We start from the raw sequence: 20,312 nt of genomic DNA on the forward strand, positions 1-20,312 counted from the left end.
GAAACAAAACTGGTGCTCACATACCTATATATGCATGTTCACAGTAGCACAATTCACCATAGACAAAAACCAGAAACCACTGAAATTTCCATCATCTGGTAACTGGATAAAATACTTTGGGGCATGGCCTTGATATATAGTAGGTGCTCAAATATTAGGTAGACCGATGAATGAATCGGAACAGGTCTCCTCTAGTGTACCTGGATATTTAACTGCCGCAAGTGTCCAGGTGGGAGAAATGAAGCACTTACCGCGAGTCAACCCGGGCGGGGTTGAGTTTCACAGCCTGAACTGGGTAACTCAGGTGCCGTTGAGATGCATCTGCAGAACTCCAATAGACCACCAGAGGGCGCCTTAGGAAGACAAGCTAATAAAACGCAAATTGAATGCAAATAAGCCGTAGTAGGGCAGTGAGGAGCTTTTTTTTTTTTTTGATCAGGCGCGCCTTGGACAGCCCTGGCGCCGCAGAGGCCTGGGGCTCAAGATGGCGCTGCTGCCGCTAGAGGACCCGGCGGAGGCGCCAGCGAGGCGCTCTGAGGCCTCAGACAGGGCAGCCTGTGTCCTCTATCCCTCCCTTGGGGGCCATCTGTCTCAGACCAGGGGCCTGCGATCCGTCTCGGTCCCGCGGGAGCAGGCGTTTCTGATCAGGCGCACTTCGGGCAGCCGCTCCCGGGGTCCCTTGCGGCAGCATCCCGGGGGCCTCCGGGGACCTCGGAGCAAGATGGCGGCGGCGGCGGGGTCCGTGAGGCGCGGGCGGCGGCGACCGCGGCGTCAGTGAGGGGGCCCGGGGGCCCGGCGGCTCCGGGCCGGGGCGCCGCCGCGGGACGGACCATGCTACGCTCCACCGGCTTCTTCCGGGCCATCGACTGCCCCTATTGGGCTGGGGCGCCCGGGGGACCCTGCCGGCGGCCCTACTGCCACTTCCGGCACCGCGGGGCCCGGGGCCCGGGCGCGCCCGGCGAAGGTGGAGCGGTGTCCCCCGCAGCAGGTAATGTCTGCCTGCCCGCTCCGAGTTCGGTTCCCCGTCGAGGGTTGGACCCCAACGCCCAGGCTTCCTCGGTTCCCCGTTCCCCGCTCAGCTCTCCCTGTACACTCGCGAGCGACGTCCCTCCAAGCCGGGGTCACCCACCCCAGAGCCCACTGCCGGTCTCGGGTCCTCTGAGCCTGCGTTTTCGCAAGTGTAAAACCTAAACGAGAGGACTTGCCCTCCTAGTGGTGTCGCGAGTGTGAAGCGCGTGGGGGTCGGGAAAAGAGCGCAGCCAGCACTGGTCAACAGGCTCGGGACTCCTGCCGGGGGAACCGTTCCCGCCCCCTCCCCGGCCCGGGGTGTTGGTTGCAGGCGATGTTTACTTCCGCGCTCGTTCCCCCGCCGCATCTCTGCTCGAGGCCGCCCCTGTTGACAACAGCGGAGTCGAGAGGGTCTTGTTTCGGAGCTCACCGACTGGGTGTCGAACCCTGTGTGTCATGCTAGGGTCAGGGAGGGAGTCAAACCTGATTGATTGCGTGTGTGTGTGTGTGTGTGTGTGTGTGTTGGGATGGGGGGCAGACTTCCGAGAGGACGTTCAGAGGCTGCGCGTCTCTCTGCGTGGTGATTGTCAATGTCACAGAGTTCAGGTGAGAGCTGCCAGGAGGCAGGCACTGTTTCTCTTAGGAGGTGTAGGCCTTGAGCAGAGACATGAAGAACGGGGGTAAAAAGAGGGGCATCACAAGGAAAGGTCCACAGGGAGGATGTGTGTCGTTCCTTTCAGGGGAATTCAGGCTCTGGTTGTAGCCCCTGTTCTCGGGGACTGGCTCCCTCTTTCCATCAGACCCAGATTTCCTTGTTCAGTTATCCTCTCTCTTTCTGCTTAAGACACAGATCTTCATCTCAGAGCTTTTTTACTTGAGAAGCACCCTTGCTAGTATGAAGGCCTGTTTCCCCCGCCCCCTAAAAGGAGAAAAAAAGAATTGTCTCAAATTTCCACCCTAAATTTTGCTTGGTCCATTGGCCTTGCATCAGCCGCCCAGATGCTATCATTCAAGGTCAGGCTGCACACCTGGGTGGGACACCGGCCTGGCTCTTGGGAACTTTCTCTCAAGGAAGAAAGATAGCTGTGCCCACAGGTGCCTGAGCTTTAGGCCTGAGTGTGGGACGCTCCTTGGGGGCCACCCTGCCCCGGTGCACTTTCTCACTCCATCTTTTGACGTGCTGGTGCGGTCTGCATGATGTTCTGTAAAGAGCCCCTGATGTCTAGGGGCAGGCCGGCTCCCTCGGACCCTGGGCGGTGACTCGTCTGCAGGCCCACAGGTTGACTTCCAGCCATCTGAGAGCGCTGATGTATCTCTTGTGTGTTCTTCCAAGTTCATTGGTCTCTTGATGTCTTCCTGCATCACAAATGGCCAGTTTCCCAAAGTGTTATTTTTGAGAACCCATTGGTGATGTGGTCCTGTCTGCTTCGCTTTCCCGCAGGAAAAAGTGCAGCTGCCTACCCCTGACCCCAGTGTGTCTACATTTTCCTTTTGCAGGTGAGAACAAGCAGTCCTCTTCTCCTCTCCTCTGGGGGGGTGGGTGGGGCTCTTCCTGCAGCTCAGCCTCCGTCTTGCTGTGGGGCCTCTTTGATGCTGTTTCCTCCTCTTTGATGGGCTCAGGTGTGACTCCCCCCGCCCCCCCAACCCCTGCACCTTTCAGCTCCGCCTTGCTCTGGACTTTGACAGGCACACTTCCTGTGGGGCTTGGAGAGGCTGCAGCCACAGGCCAGATTTTGTCTGGGTCCCCCTGTGAGCAGACTGACAATGGCCCAAGAGCAGATGCTCGGCCAGGGTGGGCTGGGCAGGGATGCAGATGGTACTGACTGCCTGCAGGCAGGATGTAGGGGTTCCAGCACCTCAGGCCTTGGTCTGCCGGCCCCCTGAAGCCTGTGTAGGGCCCATCCCATTCTTTCTGGCCCTTAGATCCGCCCTCCTGTGCTCCAGGGTCCCCACCCCCATGCTCTGCTGGGGTTGCCCAGTTACTGCCGTGCACCCTCAGGCATGCTCTTTATTCATGACTCTTAACCGGTGGGAGGGACAATTGTCCCAATTTTACAGACAAGGAGACGGGCCCAGAGAGGGGAAGCCACGCACCTGTGTACGCATGGTCGGTAAGTGCGCCTCTTGGGGTCGGATCAGGGCGGTCAGGCCCTTGCCCCCTCACTTCCTGCTGCTGGGCACCTGGGTGCCCATCATGTGTGGGCTCAGTGCTGTGTCCCAAGGCTTAGAGGCAGCAGTGAGACCTGGGAAAGGGCCTCACCCATTCTGCAGGGCCTGAGCACTGAAATCTCCCAAAGACCGGCCGAAGGAAGCCCTGACTTGTGCTGGAAGGCAGGGTGGCCCCAGCTCACCTGGGTCTCACATTGGGCCCCTAGGGGACCCTTGTGGTCTGGTGTCCTGAGAGCAAGCCTTGCTTCTTAAGGGACGCTAAGGGCCAGGAGTCAGGTGGGAAGGGAGGGTGCAGCCAGAGAAGTGTGTGCTTCCGAAGGGGCAGTAGCCCTTCACTGCCTTCCCCATGGGCTGGGGGCCAGCAGGATTCACGAGGGCATGACTCCCCACGGCCTTGATGGCCGTGCTCAGAGACAGAAGGGAAGTGTTCTTCTGTCTGGTGCTTTCTCTTCCTAAGTGAGCCATACACACCCTTTCCTACCCTTCCTGGGAGAGAAAGCCCAGCAGAGAGCAGTGTCACCTGTGTATCTGAAGGTCTGGCCAGGTACTTGACTACCTCCAGGGCTTCCCTAGCTTGCCGCCAGGTGTGGTCTTGGGTCAGTCCTGTCAAGGGCCTCTGACTTTGTCGGGAGACGGTGGAGCCATGAATAATGCCAGAAACTGGTGGGGGGCTGTGGGGGAGGATATCCTGGGCTCTGTGCAGGATGGAGCAGCCTCCTTGGCCCCACCTCTTTGATGCCAGGAGTCCCCCAGTCTTAATAAGCACAGGTGTCCCCAGACTTCACCCAGTGTTCCCTGGGGGCAGGAGCACCCCGGAGAAGACCCGGGTCATCAGTCTCACCTCCCCACCCCTCCTGGGGAGCTGTGTGCACAGGTGCAGCTCAGCCAAGGGAGCTGGGCCACCAGGCTCAGGGGACCCAGGCTTGCCACCTCCCAGGGGAGGAGCCTGCACTGCCATCCGGTGGGTGGTTCCATTGTTCCATTGTTCTTGACTTCTCTGTGAAGAGGGAGTGGAGGAGAGGTACTGTGGCTTTTCAGAGCAGCACGAATCCCTTTCTTGCCGGGACGAGGGCGGTCTAAGTTCAGTGGGTGGTGCAGCCCCTGTCTTCAGAGGCAGTGTCCCATCCCAGCTAAGTCATCTCTGTTCAGAGTGCCTTTTTTTGGACTCGGAGTAATGTTCATTTTAAACATACAGGAAAACACTGCAAAGTCAAAGCAGATGCGTCTTGTATATGGCGATGTCCCCACTCCCGCATCAGCAGGCTTTCTATGCGTCCTCCCAGCCTGGGACATGGTCTGTCCTTCCTGTACTTGTAACCCTGCCCTTCTTGGGAGCTGGGTCCTTCTGTCGAGGTTGCAGAAACCCCAGCGAGGTGCGAGGCCTGCCCCGTGCCTCTGGTTCCCACACCTGGTGGCCCCTCTTGAAGCACCTGGGGAGCTTTCTAGACCGGCCTTCTTGCCCAGATCCAGGCTCGGGCCATTTGAATAAAGATACAGCTGCCCCCAGAGCTGGGTTTTTTTGGCATTTTTAGGGTTCTCTGCTTAGTGTCAGCAAAGCAGTGTCTTGCCTGGGGTTCATAACTGACCTTCCTGGGGACACATCTGTGGTTGTCAGGAAGTAGGGGGCTCCTGGCACCGGGGGGGGTAGGGAAAAGGGGTGTCCAGGGATGCCGCTCAGCACTTCACAGTACCCGGGGCAGTTCCCTTTCCCTGCACACATGTGGCCTTGTCCAGCTCCAGGTGTCAGTGCTGCCAAACGAGATGGAGGAGCCTGAACAGTGTCCCAGCCCTGGCCTGTTTCTGTATCTGAGGATGGGCTGAGAGAGCCGGCTTTGGCCTGCTGAGAGAGCACCACCCCGAGAATTGCCACACCAACCCCCCCGCCCCAGCTCCTCCGGGACCCAAGGTGAGAGGCAGAGCAGCCCAAGCGCCAGGGTTGGATCAGCGAGGACAGCACAGCAGCCCGGTGAGCTCAGGGGCTATGCGAGATGCTTGAGTGCACCCCATCCCCAGAGTGTACGGCAGAGGGGAGGCACAAGCCCCATGGCAGGCTTGCAGCCCTGCAGGCGGAGTAGAGCCTCAGGTGAAGGTGTTGGGGCAGCGTCCTCCATGGTGCAAGGAGCCTAGCCTCCCACTGCTCAGTGTCACCGCCTCAGCCTTGGCCACCCCTTCTGCAAGGTGGGGTCTTGAGGTAGGCCTCTCAACAAGCAGTGCACCTCTCCCGTCTCACCCAGCTGTCCTGTGCAGTATCCTTGCCTTGCCATCCTCTTCTGCCCCGGCACCTCCCTCAGAATCCCCATGATCAGAACATTGGACTTGAACAGTGGTTGCGCAGGAACTTGGTTTGTTGGTGTCAAAGCCGTGCCCGTGTGGAAGGTTGACTTCTGTCAGTGTGATCTCACAGCAAAAACTGTGCCAGTGGTTTTAGGGTGATGGGTCCATGGCTGAGGCTTTCTGTGAAGGCTGACCCTGCCCCTAGCGGTCTGCACAGGTGGCAGGCAGGATTGGAAGCCCAGAAAAGTGTAGGGAGCAGGACGGGTGGCTGACGGACCTGAGCGCTCGTGGAGGGTGGTGGGGGGGGTCGGCGGGGAGGGCGGCTTGGCCATCTTAGCTGTGAGCTCGGCACAGACACACAGGCATGGTCCACCCAGCCTCTGAGTCAGCTGTGAAATCTGGAGCTGGCTCTGGCATCCTCTAGGGCTCTTCGGGTCTGTCTGAATTCAGTACTCATCTGTAGATTACCTGGGGGCCTCTGGGAGGGAAGGAGTGTCCAGCAGGACATATCGGCCAGAATCAAGGAGAGCGAGCCATTGGCACCTGTGGTTGCAACAAGTCAGGCAAGTATCCCCAGGCAAGCGGTTGCTGAGCTGGCTTTTGAGGGATGAATAGGAGTTTGCCTGGTGTCTGGAAGCTGATAGTCCTTCTCTCTCTGCCTTCGAGGCTTCTGCCGTCTGGGCAGCTTCCTGCCAAAGGAGTGGGCCTCATTGCTCTCCTTTGATTAGTTATTTTGTCCTACTCATCTCTCATGTGTTAGGGATGGTGCCTGTCCCTTCCTGACCCCCTGGCCTGCTCCCTTGGGTTGTGACCATCCCCTGAGGTGAAAGAGTCCCCACTGTTGTCTAACCAGGGCACAAAGTAGGGGGTGGCACTGCCATGTGCATATCGTCAGTTGATGGGGGGCAGAGGCGTAAGGAGAAGGTGGGGTGGTGGAGAGTTCTTCGGACCGTAGAGAATCAGGTGGCACTGGGTCTTCTGGTCTGGGGAGGGGAGCCAGGGTTTTGGGGTATGGCACTGCCCCAGTCCCAGCCTCCTCTGTGAGGGGTGCCAAAGCAGGCAGGATGGGCATGAGAATTAAAGGGGAAGGCCTCAGAGTTAGAGTCGATTGGGTTGGGGCCCGTGCCCCCCAGTGAGGCCTTCCTGCCCACTTGTCTGCTCATTAACTGCACTTGCAGCTGCAGCTGTGGGCCAGTTGTCTGCAGAGTGTTTCCTCAACTGAGGGTGGTAGGGGGAGCAGAGGACAGGGCTCAGAGGTATTGGGGCAGCTGCCACCCCACACTGTCCTTCCACCCAAAGTGAGCTCTGGGCGATCTGTTGCCTGAGCACTGTGGCCGTGAGTGTGTGTTCCTGGCTGGAGGTGGGACAGCCAGCCTGGGCTTTGCCATGCTGGATGCCTGGCCACCTGGAGCTGGTGACCAGGGCGTGTTGGGACCAGGTCACGGAGAGAGTGGCCCCGGGTGCCAGAACCAGGAGGGGGCTGGCACACAAAGACCGGGCACGGGGACAGCCCAGGAGCTGCCAGGGGCCTCCCTAGGGTGTCTCTTCCGTGGTGGCCCTGCTTGCCAGCCCATTTCTTGCCCTGGGTCTGGGGCAGGAACTTCTCCTGAGAGTGTAACCCCGGCAGCCAGGCCTTCAGGAGGTTTCCCAGTCAGCTTGAGAGTCGACCCCTTGCTGAAAAACAGCCAATTAGTCTTGTTTACCAAAGGCGTTCTTCCCTGGTACAAACCCCAAAGGAGTGCCCATTGGCTTCCAGCCACATTAACTCCCTGTTAACGGGAAGGTGCTTCTGCGGCGCTGCGGCCCCTCTCCACCTCTTGAGGGTAACCTGTTGCTTGGCTTCTCCAGTTCCTCCTGGTCTCCCAAGGGCTGGTCCCTTGAGGCAGGGTGGGGTGGGGGCTAGGTAGCATCACAAATGCCTTCTCCATCTACCTGCCTCCCCCTAGAGGCCTCCAGAAGCTTCAGCAGGAGCATGGGGGTCAAACTCTGGGCCCCACACACTTCTGAGCTGCAGGGACTGCGGCCGAGCCCCAGCAGCTGTGTGGTTGATGTGCCTAGACCTGCAGCCTTGTGTCACCTCAGGGACGCTGAGGCTTAGAGGGGAAGGTCTTGACCTAGACCCTCTGCTCTCTCTTGGGGCTGTTTCTTTTGTTTTTTTCAATTTAGCCTGGTGGGGTGTGGAGAGGGAGCCTCCCTGGTACTGAAACATCCCACCTCGGCAGGGCTCTGGGATGCCCAGATCTCGGGGGCTGGGCCTGGCCAGGGGCTTACTCTCTTCAGAGTCTGAGTGTTGGGCTGTGGAGGCTACAGGAAGTGGAAGGGGTACTGCCCTCAGAAAGCCCTCTGACGCTAGTGCAGGCCCTCATCAGAGAGCAGGAGCTCCTCTCCTCATCAGGGTGCCCAGCGGGCCCCCTGGGGCCTTGGCAGCCTGCCACCCTCTTCCTTACTTGTGGCCTGGCCCTTTGGGCACCTCCTTCCTCTCTTTGCTTCCCAAGTGCAGGCTTGTTTGTGATGGGATTCCTGTCACATCGTGAAGTGCAGAGGTCTGACCTCTGGCATGAGAAGGGCATGAGGCACTCCGGGGGGTTTCTGTATTGCTGGGGCACATTGCCGCATGTTCCAGAGCTGGTCAGAGTGGGGAGGACCTCCATCCATTAGAACCCCACTCCCTCTGGGGCGAGGGGCATTTCCCCCAGATGAGCCCTGCTACTGGGAGCCATCTCAGCCTCAGGAGGAGGGAGGTCAGGGAGTGAGGGGGGTTGGGGCTGGAGGTCCCCCAAGACTTGCAGGACCCAGCCCACCGCTTGCTGACATGCCCCGTCAGTGCCCCCCAGGTTGTGTTCTAGGCCCTCCACTCTGCTGGCAACCAAGACTTCGAGGGGAGGAGAGAGCACTGGCTTTTCTGTTCGCATGGGCCGCAAGTGGCTGGGGTGGGTCTGTGGTAGTGCCTGTAGGCCCGCTGTGGGTTAGGGTCAGCTGTGGGGAGGGTCCTGGATCCTGCCCTTGGGGGTTTCTGGACCTCTGGATGGTCGCTTCATCCTGAACCTCTTCTGGGGCAGAGGGGCAAGTGCCTGTGTGTTCTGACCAGTCACCAGCACCCAGTCCCGCTGTGGCCTGTGCGACTCGGTTTTGCCACCCTGTCTATAACCTGCAGGCTGGGTATGTCTGGGGTGGTCTGAAGCACACACACACACGTCCTCTCGTGTCACTTGAGAAATAGGTTCCAGGGTAAAAGCCGGACAGTAGGTCTGTGATGGAACCTGCACCCCTGGCCCCCTGGTCCTCTAGCAGCCCAGCTACCCACCCTTGTCCTGCAGCAGCGCCGGTTCTCCTGTGCGTCCCCTCTCAAGGGTGTTCACGTTTCCTGGGGTTTCTACCTGGTGAGCCCTCCTCACCAGGTACCTTAGAAGAGCACAGGGTTTCCTCTGGTGGTTCTGGAGGTCAGAGGCCCAGAGTGGGGACACAGTTGGTTCCATCCTGAGGCTCCTGGAGCATGGCCAAGCACAGGGCATCAGAACAAGTCACTTTTTCTTCAGTTTCACAGACTCATGTCTGGGAGACATTCTAACCAGAAACCATTTTAAATTCTGAAACAATTGAATCTAGTTACTCAGTTCTGGGAGCATTGGGCTTTACCTGCTCACACCTTACGGAGAAGCTTTGCACCTTTGTCCATAAGGGAGTCTTCTGTGAGATCCCTGCCAGCTTGGGTGGTGCTCGGCTGCTCCTGTGTAATGTACCCTGGAGGCGGGTCAGTAACAGCAGCCGCTTGCCCACCAGCTGCCCAGCCACCCCTGTTCCGATGCAGACATGAGTATGTCCCATGCCCGCCCTGCCGTCCACCCCACTGTGCTTCCCCAACGTCACGCGTTGTCTGAACATCTTAAACTTGGGCATCATTCTGGGGACAGTATGCCTTGCTTCCCCTGTGAAGTTTGCCATGTTGTCCTGCATACACCCAGCTGCCACCTCCTCACAGTCGACACTTCAGGACTTTCCATGTCCTCACTGGTATATGCGCCACCAGTGGACTTTTCTGTGGGCGAGAAAGCTTGTGGGAGGACAGAGCCTTAAAGGCGCAGTCACCAGGCAGGGCTGTGCATGTCTGCCCGCTGCTCTGGGTGGGCTGTGTCGGGCCCACCTTCTGCTCCCTGCCCCCAAGTCAGACGGCTCTGTGCCCTGTGCTTTTGGCCCTGGCTGGCTGGCTATCCGGCCTTCTGCCAGTGTCCTCCTGCCTCCCTGGCTTCAGGGAGATGTGTGGTATGGCTTAAGTGTGGGCTGAGCTATGTGGGAAGCCCACCCTTGCCCAGCTCCCCAGACCTCACCATCCATGTTCCAGGTCAGGAAGACCCCAGGCTCTGTGCCCCACACCCCACTTGGTGGCAGGACCTGCACGGAGGGACCCTCCAGGACCCTTGATTTGCTGCCAGAGCTTCTGTGCGGTCAGCTGTAGACCTGGCCCTGGCAGGTTCTGAAAGGCTGATTCTCTGCTCTTCCCTGCTGGCCCCAAGGGTCAAGGCCTGGGATTAGGCAGTGGCTGGTTACTGGCTCAGGTGGCCACTGCTGCACCAGCCTGCTCATGGCTGTTTCTCCTCTCCGTTTCAGGGCTTGGTTATGACCCGTACAACCCTGAGCTGCCCAAGCCCCCCGCACAGAGGGAGAATGGCGCCCTGGGCAGAGGCATTGATTCCTGCTCAGACATCCTGGAGCTGGAGCTGGTCAACCAGGCCATCGAGGCTGTGCGCTCTGAGGTGGAGCTGGAGCAGAGGCGCTACCAGGAGCTCCTGGAGACGGCCCGGGAGTGCGGTTCAGCTGAGGCCCCCGTCCTGGCACCTCATGGCCCTGCTGCCTGCCCCGCCACCAGCCTGGACGGGGACGCCTTCCCACTGTCCTTCGATTATAACCCCAGCGGCCATGGCCTTTTGAGCCCCGATGCCAGCTATCAGCCCACCCCACTGGCTGCCACCGCTGAGCCTGGCTGCAAGTATTCACTGGCCTCGCCAGATCGGGCTCAGGGCCATGGTGGAGGGGGTGGCGGCGCCCTGGAGTATGTTCCCAAGGCCGTGGGCCAGCCCCGGCGGTACAGCCGCCCCGTCTCCAGCAGCAAGTATGTGGTGGACAACTCTAAGCCATCTACAGACCTGGAGTATGACCCCCTGTCCAACTTCTCTGCCCGCCTGCTCAGCAGGGCCAGCACCAAGGACGAAAGGGCCCCCAAGCGGCCCCGGAGCTCCCGTGGCAGCGAGCCCTACACACCTGCACCCAAGAAGCCCTGTGACCCCTTTGGCAGCTGCGACGCCAGGTTCTCGGACTCGGACGATGACGCTGTTGTCGCTCCGGGTGACAAATCTGTCACCACCAGCCCCCCAAGAGTTCAAGGGGGTGCTGAGAGCAAGGCCCCGGGGAAGCCGGGCTCCAGGGAAGGCCCTGAACTGGAGGAGGGCAGCCTTCGGGAGACCAAGGAGATGGCGGTGCAGTGTGACGTGGAGGATCTCGGGCCACCTCCTCGGAGCCCAGGCAGGCCACCCCTGGCTAAGCCCAGCTCACCAGCCAGGGCTGCGCCAGAGCGCAGCAGCCCCAAGGAGGGGAGGCCTAAGAAGAAAAGTGGGGTGCCACCCACTGCCAGCCACAAGGACAGTGTCCGGAAGACAGATAAGGGTAAGGATGGTGCACGAGGGAGGCCGGCTGAGAAGCCCGCTGCAGACAGGAGGGGCCCGCAGGCCGGCAGCCCCAGGCACAAGGCAGAGCGGCCCCAAGGGACCAAGAAAAAGCCATCTTCAGCCACTCCGGTGGCCAGCTCAGGGAAAGGCCGACCAGAACGGCCAGGACCGTTGCCGAGCCCCGCACAGGGGGCAGCCCACCAACCATCAGATAGGATAGCTGGGAAGACCCTGTCAGGGAAGCTGGCAGAGAGGAAGGCCCTCTCGCTGGACGAGGGCGCCCCCCGGGACGCCCCCAAGCTGCCCAGGCGGACCCTGAGCCATGCCGAGCTCTTCGGGGATGAGAGTGAGGACGAGGACCCGCGGCCCCAGGCGCCAGCCACCAGGCCTCTCGCTCCCCCCAGCCTCAGCTCCAGCTCGGACTCAGACTCGGACTCCAGCCTGGGCCTGTCGGCTGCGCGGGGGCCGCCCAAGCGCCTCAAGGCCTCCCCACCCCCCTCCTCCTCGTCCTCTTCGGGGGCGGGCTCTGACGTGGACTACTCGGCCCTGGAGAAGGAGGTTGACTTTGACTCTGACCCCATGGAGGAGTGCCTGCGCATCTTCAATGAGTCAACGGCTGTCAAGACTGAGGACAAGGGCCGCCTGGCCCGGCAGGTGAGGGCAGGCAAGCCAGGCACCTCCCTGACTCCCCTGTGACCAGAGTCCCGGCACCCAGTGGAGACGGCTTTCTCAGCACCAGCCTCGCAACTCATTCATAATTCAGACCCCTGGATGGCTACCACTTGCCCGCTCCTGATCCTGCTGCTTCCCTGCCTCTCTCACCACTTCCGTATTCCTTGCAGCCCCCATTCCCCTCCTTTCCCCTCTCCTCCCTGTCAGACCCCCAAACTCAGCCAGCCTCCACCTTTCTGGTTTCCTGCTGCAGTGTCCCCACCTCACCACCAGAGGGACCTTTGCTCTGAACAAAGCTGGCACAGCCAGTCCCACAGGCAACCTGCAGCTGCAGGGGGATCCCTAGTGGGACCCTTGCCCCACCCCCTGCTCCCCCCTCCTTAGTGCCCATCCCTGTTCCTGGCCCTCTGCTTTTCTCATTTCTTCCTTCATTCCCACAGTTGTGAACCTGCACCGGTCCTTGTGCTGGGTGGGTGGAAGTGTGGGCTGGGTGGTCTGCAGAACTCACCCTCTGGGGGCCTTGAGAGGTGGGCCCGGGTGCCAAGTCTGTGTCCTCACCTGGAGGCAGGGCCTGTGCACGTTCTGGGGGGAGGTGAGAACCCTGAAACCCCTTCTCCAGCCGGGCAGCCAGTTAGTGTCTTACCACCTGCTCCTGTCTCAGGCCTGTGTACCCCAGGCCAGGACGAGTAGAAGAGCTGTGGCTGATGTGGGGTGGGCTCGCTGAGGGACAGATCTGTGTCTCAGCCCTCTAAGGAGGAGAAGACTGAGGACAAGGGGCATTCAGGCCTGACCACGCTGTTTCCTGGGCAGAAGAGGAGGATTTCTCACCTCTCCAAGCAAGGCAAGGAGGTAAGTGGCTGCCTCTGGGTCCTGAAGGAATGGGCACCCATCTACAGAGGCAGGGCCTCCTCACGCTCCCTTGCTGCTGGGGCCTCTGGCTCTGCTCTTGTCCTGCAGAGCAGTTCTTAGGATCCACATCCGGTCATCAAGGTATGCTTAGTGCTGGGGGGCAAAGCCCAGAGCGTGGTGAGCCAGGTGAGGGCAGCCCTCCAGCAGGGTCACACTGCCCAGCCCCAGTTCGGAGGTGGTCTGTGATCCTGGGCAAGTGCTGCCACGTCTCTGAGCCTAGGGTTCTTCCCTTGTAGTGTACAGACAGGATCAGTTGTCAGTCACCGTGGGGCTAGTCAGTGAGCCAGCACTCGGAAGGCTGGGGCAGAAGAGAGAAATGGAGGTGATCCACTCACCAGTCCCTCTGCACCCTGCTGGGCATTTTGAAAGTACCGTTCAGAGAAGATTGGACCGAGCAGGATATAATCTAACGGGTGGGTGGGAACACACAGCCTGTGCCTACAGAAGGGCTGAGGGGACTGGGCACGCAGAAGCCAGCAGGGCAGGGCTGGGTGGAGCGTCATGGTGAATTGGAGTGCTGAAGCGCCCAGCTGGTTCCTGCCTGGGTATGAGCACACTTGAGAGGAAACCCAGCTGGTTCTCTCCAGGCGGTCAGCAGACTCAGATGAAGGCCAGCTGCTTCCCTCCAGGGTACCTGCCCGCCCAGGAGAAGGTCCCTGGGCTGGCCTACCCCATCCTGCATTGCTGCCTCTGTCCTGACGCCCTGGAAGGCCTGTTCTGGCCTCTGATCCACAGCATCCTGGACTTGGAATTCTTCACCCAGGTGGAGCCCACTAGGAGAGGCCCTGCACCCCCTGCCCGGCCCCCGACCGCCCAGGAGGTGTGCTACCGACGGGCCCAGCAGGCGCAGAGGGAGTCAGCCGGCTGGCTCCAGGCCACCCAGCAGCTGAGTGAGAAGCCAAGCTCTGTCCACATCTCGGCCCCAGGAGAGAAGCGGAGGATTGCCCATGTCCCCAACCCCCTCCTGGCTGCAGGTGGGTCCCAGAGGCTGGGGAATGCTGCCACCAGCAGGGAGAGCCCCGCCCGGCCTGGCTCCTGCTCTGCCGGGGGCTGTGGCCTTGAGCGGTGCTGGCTGGATGTCTATGCTTATCTGTGAAGCAGCCCCGATGCTAGTGGGAGGTGCCTGGCGGGGCTACCCTGGGGAGTCCGAGGGTGGCTTCCTCCCTTCCCTGTCTGTCCCCAGACTGAGAGTGACTCTCCACGCCTCCCCTGCCGGCCTGGTCTAGGAGGCTCCCACCCAGGTGTGGCACCTTACAAGGTGTTAATGAGGGGGTGGCTCTGGAGGCCCTCAACCCTCCAGTCAAACCAGTGGATCTGGGGTAGTGGTTGGGCCTGGGTTTCCTCCCCTCCCACCCTGAGGCCACTGTCCTCTGACTTGGGCTTGTCTTAAAGTTGTTACACCTCAGTGGTGCGATAAGCATGGGGCTTAGGCATGCAAAGGGAGCAGGGCTGTGCAGCCCCTGAAGGCTCATCCAGATGCAGAGAACTGGGCTTCCCTGGGTGGGAGACCCTGCTGTCTGACTAACTCCCTGGGTGTCCTTGCTGCTGCTTCCAAGCCCCTCGAAGAGCCAGCCCCGAGGAGACAGCTCCAGGTTTCTGAAGGCTCTTTAGGTTTCCTGGTGCTAGAGCCTCCCATAGGAAAAGCCCTCGGCATTCCTGGCCCTCCCCTCAGGGTGCCTGAGGTGCAGCTCCCAGCAACCATGCAGTCCATCTCCAGCAGGGCACGAGGGGACAGGAAGGGAGAGAGCATTGAACTGTGGCCCTGAGGTGCACATTCAGAAGCCTAACCTTACTCTTGGCTGTCTGGTCATCTCCGATGACTTAGGACAGTTCTGTGGCGGTGTCACTGCCTGCACTCTGGCGGCAGGGCGGTTCCCCCAAGCCTCAGGAGTACTCACCTGCCGATGCCTCCTGCTCTACATAACCCTGAAAGCGCTCCTGTCACCGAGAAGTGTGCATCCTTAGAAACGAGGCTGGTGGGGAGCTTACCTCCCTCATGGCTGAGCCTGGTGTGGGCAGGCTTGGGTCACCGCTCTGTCCGCACCTTGGTGATCTCACTCTGTCCCCATGCCCCTTCCCCAGCCCCACTGCCAGCTGCTGCTCCGCCTGGGGCCCTTGGAGACAGCCCTGCTGGTGGCCCCCTCCTCTGTCTGGTTTGTGACCTCATCAAGGGGAGCGGCAGAACACTGGGGCAGCTGCAGGCAGCCGGCTGGTCACAATGAGCGGGCCGGGGGCGACCCGCATGCTCTGGTGCTCAGCCCGGGAGCCAGGGCCTTTTGTCCCTCACACTTCCATGCCTTGGAGTCGGGGGCCGGAACATGTGGCAGAGGCTCCCTGCACCCCCCACCACTCGCCGCACCACCCTGGCGGTGACCTTGCCTGAGCCGGCCTCCGAAGCCCCATTTTTGCCCCCCGCCCCCTCGATGGACTTACCTGAAAGCCAATAGAGCCTGATGTCATTTCACAGCCCTAGGGCCCGACCCCGGCCCCTCCCTCTCTGCTCCCAGATGCATGTCCTGCTGGCGCTCCAGGGCTGCGGCCGCCTGGTGCTTTGCAGCTCGGTGATGGGCGTGCTCTCCTCCTGCTCTCACGGCCCCTGTCCCCCCACAGCCCCCACAGGCGCCAAGAGGACCCTCTCGGCCAGCAGCAGCCAGCCCCCCAGCGGCCCCGAGCCAGGCAGCCAGCCCCTGAAGACGCGCACATTGTCGGGCATGGCGTCCAAGACCACCACCACCGTGGCCCCCAAGCGTGTGGCGCATAGCCCGTCCTTACAGGTGAGCGCTCGGTACTGCCTGCTGTCTCCCTTTAACTGAGTCGACCCTGAGCTGGGCCAGGCCAGGGCCAGGTGGGAGCAAGCCTGCCACCCTCTGCTGGTCTCTTTCTCTAGAGTTTAAAGAAGCCCATTATCCCAAAAGAGTTTGGGGGCAAAGTCCCTACTGTCATCCGCCAGCGGTATCTCAACCTGTTTATTGAAGAGTGCCTCAAATTTTGCTCTTCTAACCAGGAAGCCATAGAGAAGGTGCGTGGTGAGGGTGGGAGAGTTGGGGGATGATGGGAGGCGGGGCCGGGTGGGGCTGAGTCCATGTCCTCCCACAGGCGCTCAACGAGGAGAAGGTAGCCTACGACCGCAGCCCCAGCAAGAACATCTACCTGAACGTGGCTGTGAACACCCTCAAGAAGCTGCGCGGCCTGGGACCGGGTACCGGAGCTGGTCTCAACAGTAAGTCATGTCCGAAAGACCCAGGCCTTGGCCTTTAGGAGCCCCCCTCCCATCAGGAGGCTGTCAGACAGAGGCTCTGCCGTGTCCGGTTGTCTGGCCCCTGTGGAGGATAACATTGGCCCTGTGCCCTCAAAAGAGCTTCCTCTCACTATTAACCGTCCTTCTCAGTGAGCTGTGGGGCCCCTGCTAATGTGGGGGGGCCTCTTCAAAAGCCTGAGGCAGGAGGGTACTTCCTAAGCTTCTTAAAGGATGCGTTAGCGCCTTCTGCACTTTGTCTGCCGCAGGCCAGTCCCCTCCTCCTCCCATGTGGAGGTCTTGCCCTTCCCTTCTGAGAGGTGAAGACCCTGGGGAGGAGGAGGGGCTTCCAGGCAGCCTACTGGTCCCCATAGAGTTAAGGTCACTGGAGGTCAGGCTGTTCCCTTCTTTGGGGAGCGGAGCACTTGGAAGGACTCAGGCTGAACTGTGTTCACTACCCTCTTCCAGAAACCAGCGGCCGGAGGGTGGTGTCCCATGAAGTGGTGCTGGGGGGCAAGTTGGCTGCCAGGACCAGCTTTTCGCTCAGCCGCCCTAGCAGCCCCCGTGTGGAGGATCTGAAAGGTGAGCCTGGCTCCTGCAGGGCTTCCCCGGCAGCTCTCAGCCCTCTTTCCCAGGGCTCTGGTGTGGCCCCAGTGTGGCCGTGGGCTGACCACCTTTCTCGTGTCCCCAGGGGCCGCCCTCTACAGCCGCCTCAAGGAGTACCTGCTCACGGAGGGCCAGCTCAAGGAGAATGGCTACCCCTTCCCACACCCCGAGAAGCCTGGTGGCGCCGTCATCTTCACAGCCGAGGAGAAGAAACCCAAGGACTGTGAGTACCTCCTGCACCACTGCCCTGGGGTTGGGGGGCTGGGGAGGGGGCTGTCTGGGGACAGGGAGTGTTACAGCCAATGGGTATGGACACAGAGTTCAGGGCCAGGCAGGCTGGCCTGATGCACCCCACCTCCACCCCCCCACCCGGTAGCCTCCTGCAGGATCTGCTGCCGCTGCGGCACCGAGTACCTCGTGTCCTCCTCTGGCCGCTGCGTGCGTGAGGAGGAGTGTTACTACCACTGGGGTCGGCTCCGCCGGAACCGAGGTGAGACCCCTGCCGGGCTGGGCTGGTCTGGCCACCTGCTCTGATTGTTTGTAACTTTTTTTCCACTGTGGGTTTTTATGGAAAAAATAATACAAAGGGCTTCCTGTGACAGCATTCATAAAAGGAAGGTCTCCGGCCCCACCCACCGGGTGCCCTTTCCACCCCTGTTGCCTTTGAAGAACAGGGGCAGTTTAGCCCAAGGGAACCAAGGCTTCATCCTGTCTTGTGGCTGCTTGCTTCCTTTTGTCACCAGTGTGGCCATTTCCCACTCACGGGCACATACAGGGCTCCTTAAGTTCTGCCCGCTGGCTGCCCTAGACCCTCTCTGGGTAGGCAAGCCTCCCTGGGGCCACACCAAGCTCGTCCTCACTGCCTAGTGAGGAGAACTAGTGCTGGGTGAGGGTGGGGTGGGGTCTGTCAGGTGTCTCTGCTCCTCACATCCTGGTTGGGCCTGGCGCTCCCCTAGGGAAGGGGCCTAGGAAGCCCCTGCCCACCAGGCAGACCGGGTGTTCTAGACTGGGCCAGAGCATTGGGTGGACCTGCTTGACTGCATCTGTTTATAGTGGCCGGTGGCTGGGAGACTCAGTACACGTGCTGCTCAGCTGCCATAGGCTCTACCGGCTGTCAGGTTGCCAAGGTAAGTGTCCTGGGTCATTCCTTGTCCTGGGGAGCGCTGGCCCCAAGCCTCCCTTTTCCTGTCCTTGATTTTCCTGCCTGGTGTGGGGACCTTGGGTAAAGGACAGTCTGTGACTGCTGCCAGCACAGCCCAGCCCCTGAGCCCAGCCTTGCCCTTCCGAGTCCACCACCTGATTTTCCCTTCCTTCCACCCCAAGCAACATGTGCAAGATGGCCGGAAGGAAAACTTGGAAGGGTTCGTGAAGACTTTTGAGAAAGAGCTTTCAGGAGATGCGCATCCAGGAGTCTACGCCCTCGACTGTGAGATGGTGAGTGGGCCCGGCTACCCTGAACTTCCTCAGCCCTTGGGGGGCTTGCTGCCTGGGAGGGGCTTCCCAGTTCCTCTTGCAGAACCTCAGGCTGTGCCAGCGTCAGAAGAAGAGGGTGTCTGGCAGTGAGTCCACCTCTCCCCCGAGCTCATGTCACAGCCTGGCCAGCACCTGAGCCTGAGGGCCTGGTGCACAACACAGCCCCTGGCTCAGCTTTGGCGTGGGGAGGGCACCCATGTTCTTATCTCCCTCTGACCCCCCAGAGAAGCCCCTGGAAGGCCTCTGGCATGGGTTCTGTATCTTAAAGTGGGGCCTGAGTTGCCGCGTATGGGGCTCAGGGACCCTGGGCTGTGGAGTGGGAGGGGCTGTCGGGACCCTCCGTCTGAGGCGTGTCCCTTGGCCCTGCAGTCCTACACCACGTACGGCCTGGAGCTGACGCGCGTCACAGTGGTGGACACGGACCTCCAGGTTGTGTATGACACCTTTGTCAGGCCAGACAACGAGATTGTCGACTATAACACTAGGTGCGCGTTCTCTGCCCATTCCCCACCACGGCCCAACCCCCTGCCTGCAGCCCAGTCCCCGCCCGGCTCCAGGTTGGGGCCTCCCAGCTCCATAATGCCTCCTTCCTCCCACCCAGGTTTTCAGGAGTGACCGAGGCTGACCTTGCAGACACGAGCATCTCGCTCCGGGATGTCCAGGCCGTGTTGCTTAGCATGTTCAGCTCAGACACCGTCCTCATCGGTCACAGTCTGGAGAGCGACCTGCTGGCCTTGAAGGTACCCTGTCCCCTCCATCCTGGTTCCCAGAAGGCAGCTGGGGCCCATTGTTCTCAATCCAGGGAGGGAGCTGTGGAATCTGAGGCCAGGCCCCGGCGTGTCCTCTGGGACCCTCCCTGACCGCCCGCCCACCCGCCTGCAGGTCATCCACAGCACCGTGGTGGACACGTCTGTGTTATTCCCACATCGCCTGGGCCTCCCCTACAAGCGCTCCCTGCGGAATCTCATGGCCGACTACCTCAGACAGATCATCCAGGACAATGGTGAGTGCTGGGGCACAGGCACGTGGGAGCCTTGGGGGATATGGGGGCTGCAGGTTCCCAGCTCTGACACCCATTTGCCTGCAGTGGACGGGCACAGCTCCAGCGAGGATGCCAGTGCCTGCATGCACCTGGTGATCTGGAAGATCCGAGAAGACGCCAAGACCAAGCGGTGACCGCCGCCTGCCCGCCCGCTCGCCTCTCCCACAGCCCCGGCCCGTCCTCTACCCCAGGCCTCTTCCAAAACAGTGCAATAAATCTCGAGAGCTAACCCTGTTCACGTCACCGAGACACAGAAAACCGAGAGAACCAGATGAGCTGGCGGCAGAGAGCCCAGCGCCGAGACCGACCCTGGAGCCCTGAGCCCCTCTGCGCCCCTGCCCGTCCCCGCCTCTGCCCCTGACCTCTGTCCTCTGAGACTGCTGCTGACTCAACGGGCGGGGCCGGCCTGCCACCCCCACAGGCCCTGCTGGTGCCCCTTCTTGTGGGTGGAGGGTGTGGGGGTGGCAGGCTTGTCAAGAGTTTGTTTGTGACAGGGGTTTGTCTTTTTATTTTGTATTGTTATTTTTATTTTTTTGAATTTAAACCTGATGACTTGACAGTTGTCTTCCCCACCCGGAGGAGCAAGACCCCGGTGCTGCCTTCCCTCCTGGGGGGTGGGGGTGGAGCTGGGAGTGCAGCTGGCGCCCCAAAGGCCACCAGGACCTGGGAGTTCCACCTAACCTGGGCCTGGACAGTGGGATCTGGCCTCCCCAACCTACCTGGACCCTGGGGCTTCTGGGAACCAATCCGGCGCCTCCATCAGCCCCCGAGGCCTCGCCTTCTGGAAACCCTAGGGCCTACTGGCCTCTGGACACTGTCCTCCCACCAGAGCGCCGCCCTCCCCTGGGGGCTCTCTGTAAAGCCCCACAGCACCCCCTTCCAAGATCCCCTCCCCCACCCCCAGGCAGGGGCAGAATAAATGTTTGTATGGATTTTAGAGCTTGTGACATGTGGTGTTCTTGGTGCCAGGTGTGGCTCTCCATGCACAGTGGAGGTCACTCACCCCTAGTCGGGGGCGGGTGTCAGGACCTTGCTCTCCCTCGTGGACCCAGGGCCCCATGTTTCCAGACCCTTCCCAGTGCTGGTGATTACAGCCAGCAGCCAAGAGTTGGGCCCCTGCCACCAGCCACTGACCATCCTGACCCTCTGGGACCCATTATGACCCATGTTCTAGTGACCTATTGACTTTCCCCACCTTTTTTTGAACAAGGAGTGGTTTTCTAAATACAGGATGCAAGCATGTCTCCGAAGGACATTGCTGTGT

The 20,312-nt window shown here is 60.8% G+C and overlaps 1 protein-coding gene across 2 annotated transcripts; it reads left to right on the forward strand.

The window, feature by feature from the left end:
• Nucleotides 1-452: 452 nt before the first annotated feature.
• Nucleotides 453-19,985, forward strand: REXO1 (RNA exonuclease 1 homolog). 2 transcript variants are annotated; one of them, XM_006050546.4, is made up of 16 exons: nucleotides 460-988; nucleotides 10,057-11,765; nucleotides 12,528-12,632; nucleotides 13,456-13,666; nucleotides 15,303-15,466; nucleotides 15,580-15,711; nucleotides 15,789-15,912; nucleotides 16,396-16,509; nucleotides 16,619-16,756; nucleotides 16,910-17,023; nucleotides 17,587-17,660; nucleotides 17,857-17,967; nucleotides 18,376-18,491; nucleotides 18,608-18,746; nucleotides 18,889-19,009; nucleotides 19,094-19,985. In XM_006050546.4, the coding sequence occupies exons 1-16, from the start codon at nucleotides 832-834 to the stop codon at nucleotides 19,180-19,182; spliced, it is 3,618 nt and encodes a 1,205-aa protein (XP_006050608.2). In that variant the 5' UTR covers nucleotides 460-831; the 3' UTR covers nucleotides 19,183-19,985. The 2 variants fall into 2 exon arrangements, 1 of the variants encoding a protein (XP_006050608.2); XR_006553609.2 differs by lacking the exons at nucleotides 18,376-18,491; nucleotides 19,094-19,985 and having other exon boundaries at nucleotides 453-988.
• The last annotated feature ends 327 nt before the right edge of the window (nucleotides 19,986-20,312 follow it).

Source organism: Bubalus bubalis, chromosome 9 (genome assembly GCF_019923935.1).
Source record: "Bubalus bubalis isolate 160015118507 breed Murrah chromosome 9, NDDB_SH_1, whole genome shotgun sequence".
Classification (NCBI taxonomy): domain Eukaryota; kingdom Metazoa; phylum Chordata; class Mammalia; order Artiodactyla; family Bovidae; genus Bubalus; species Bubalus bubalis.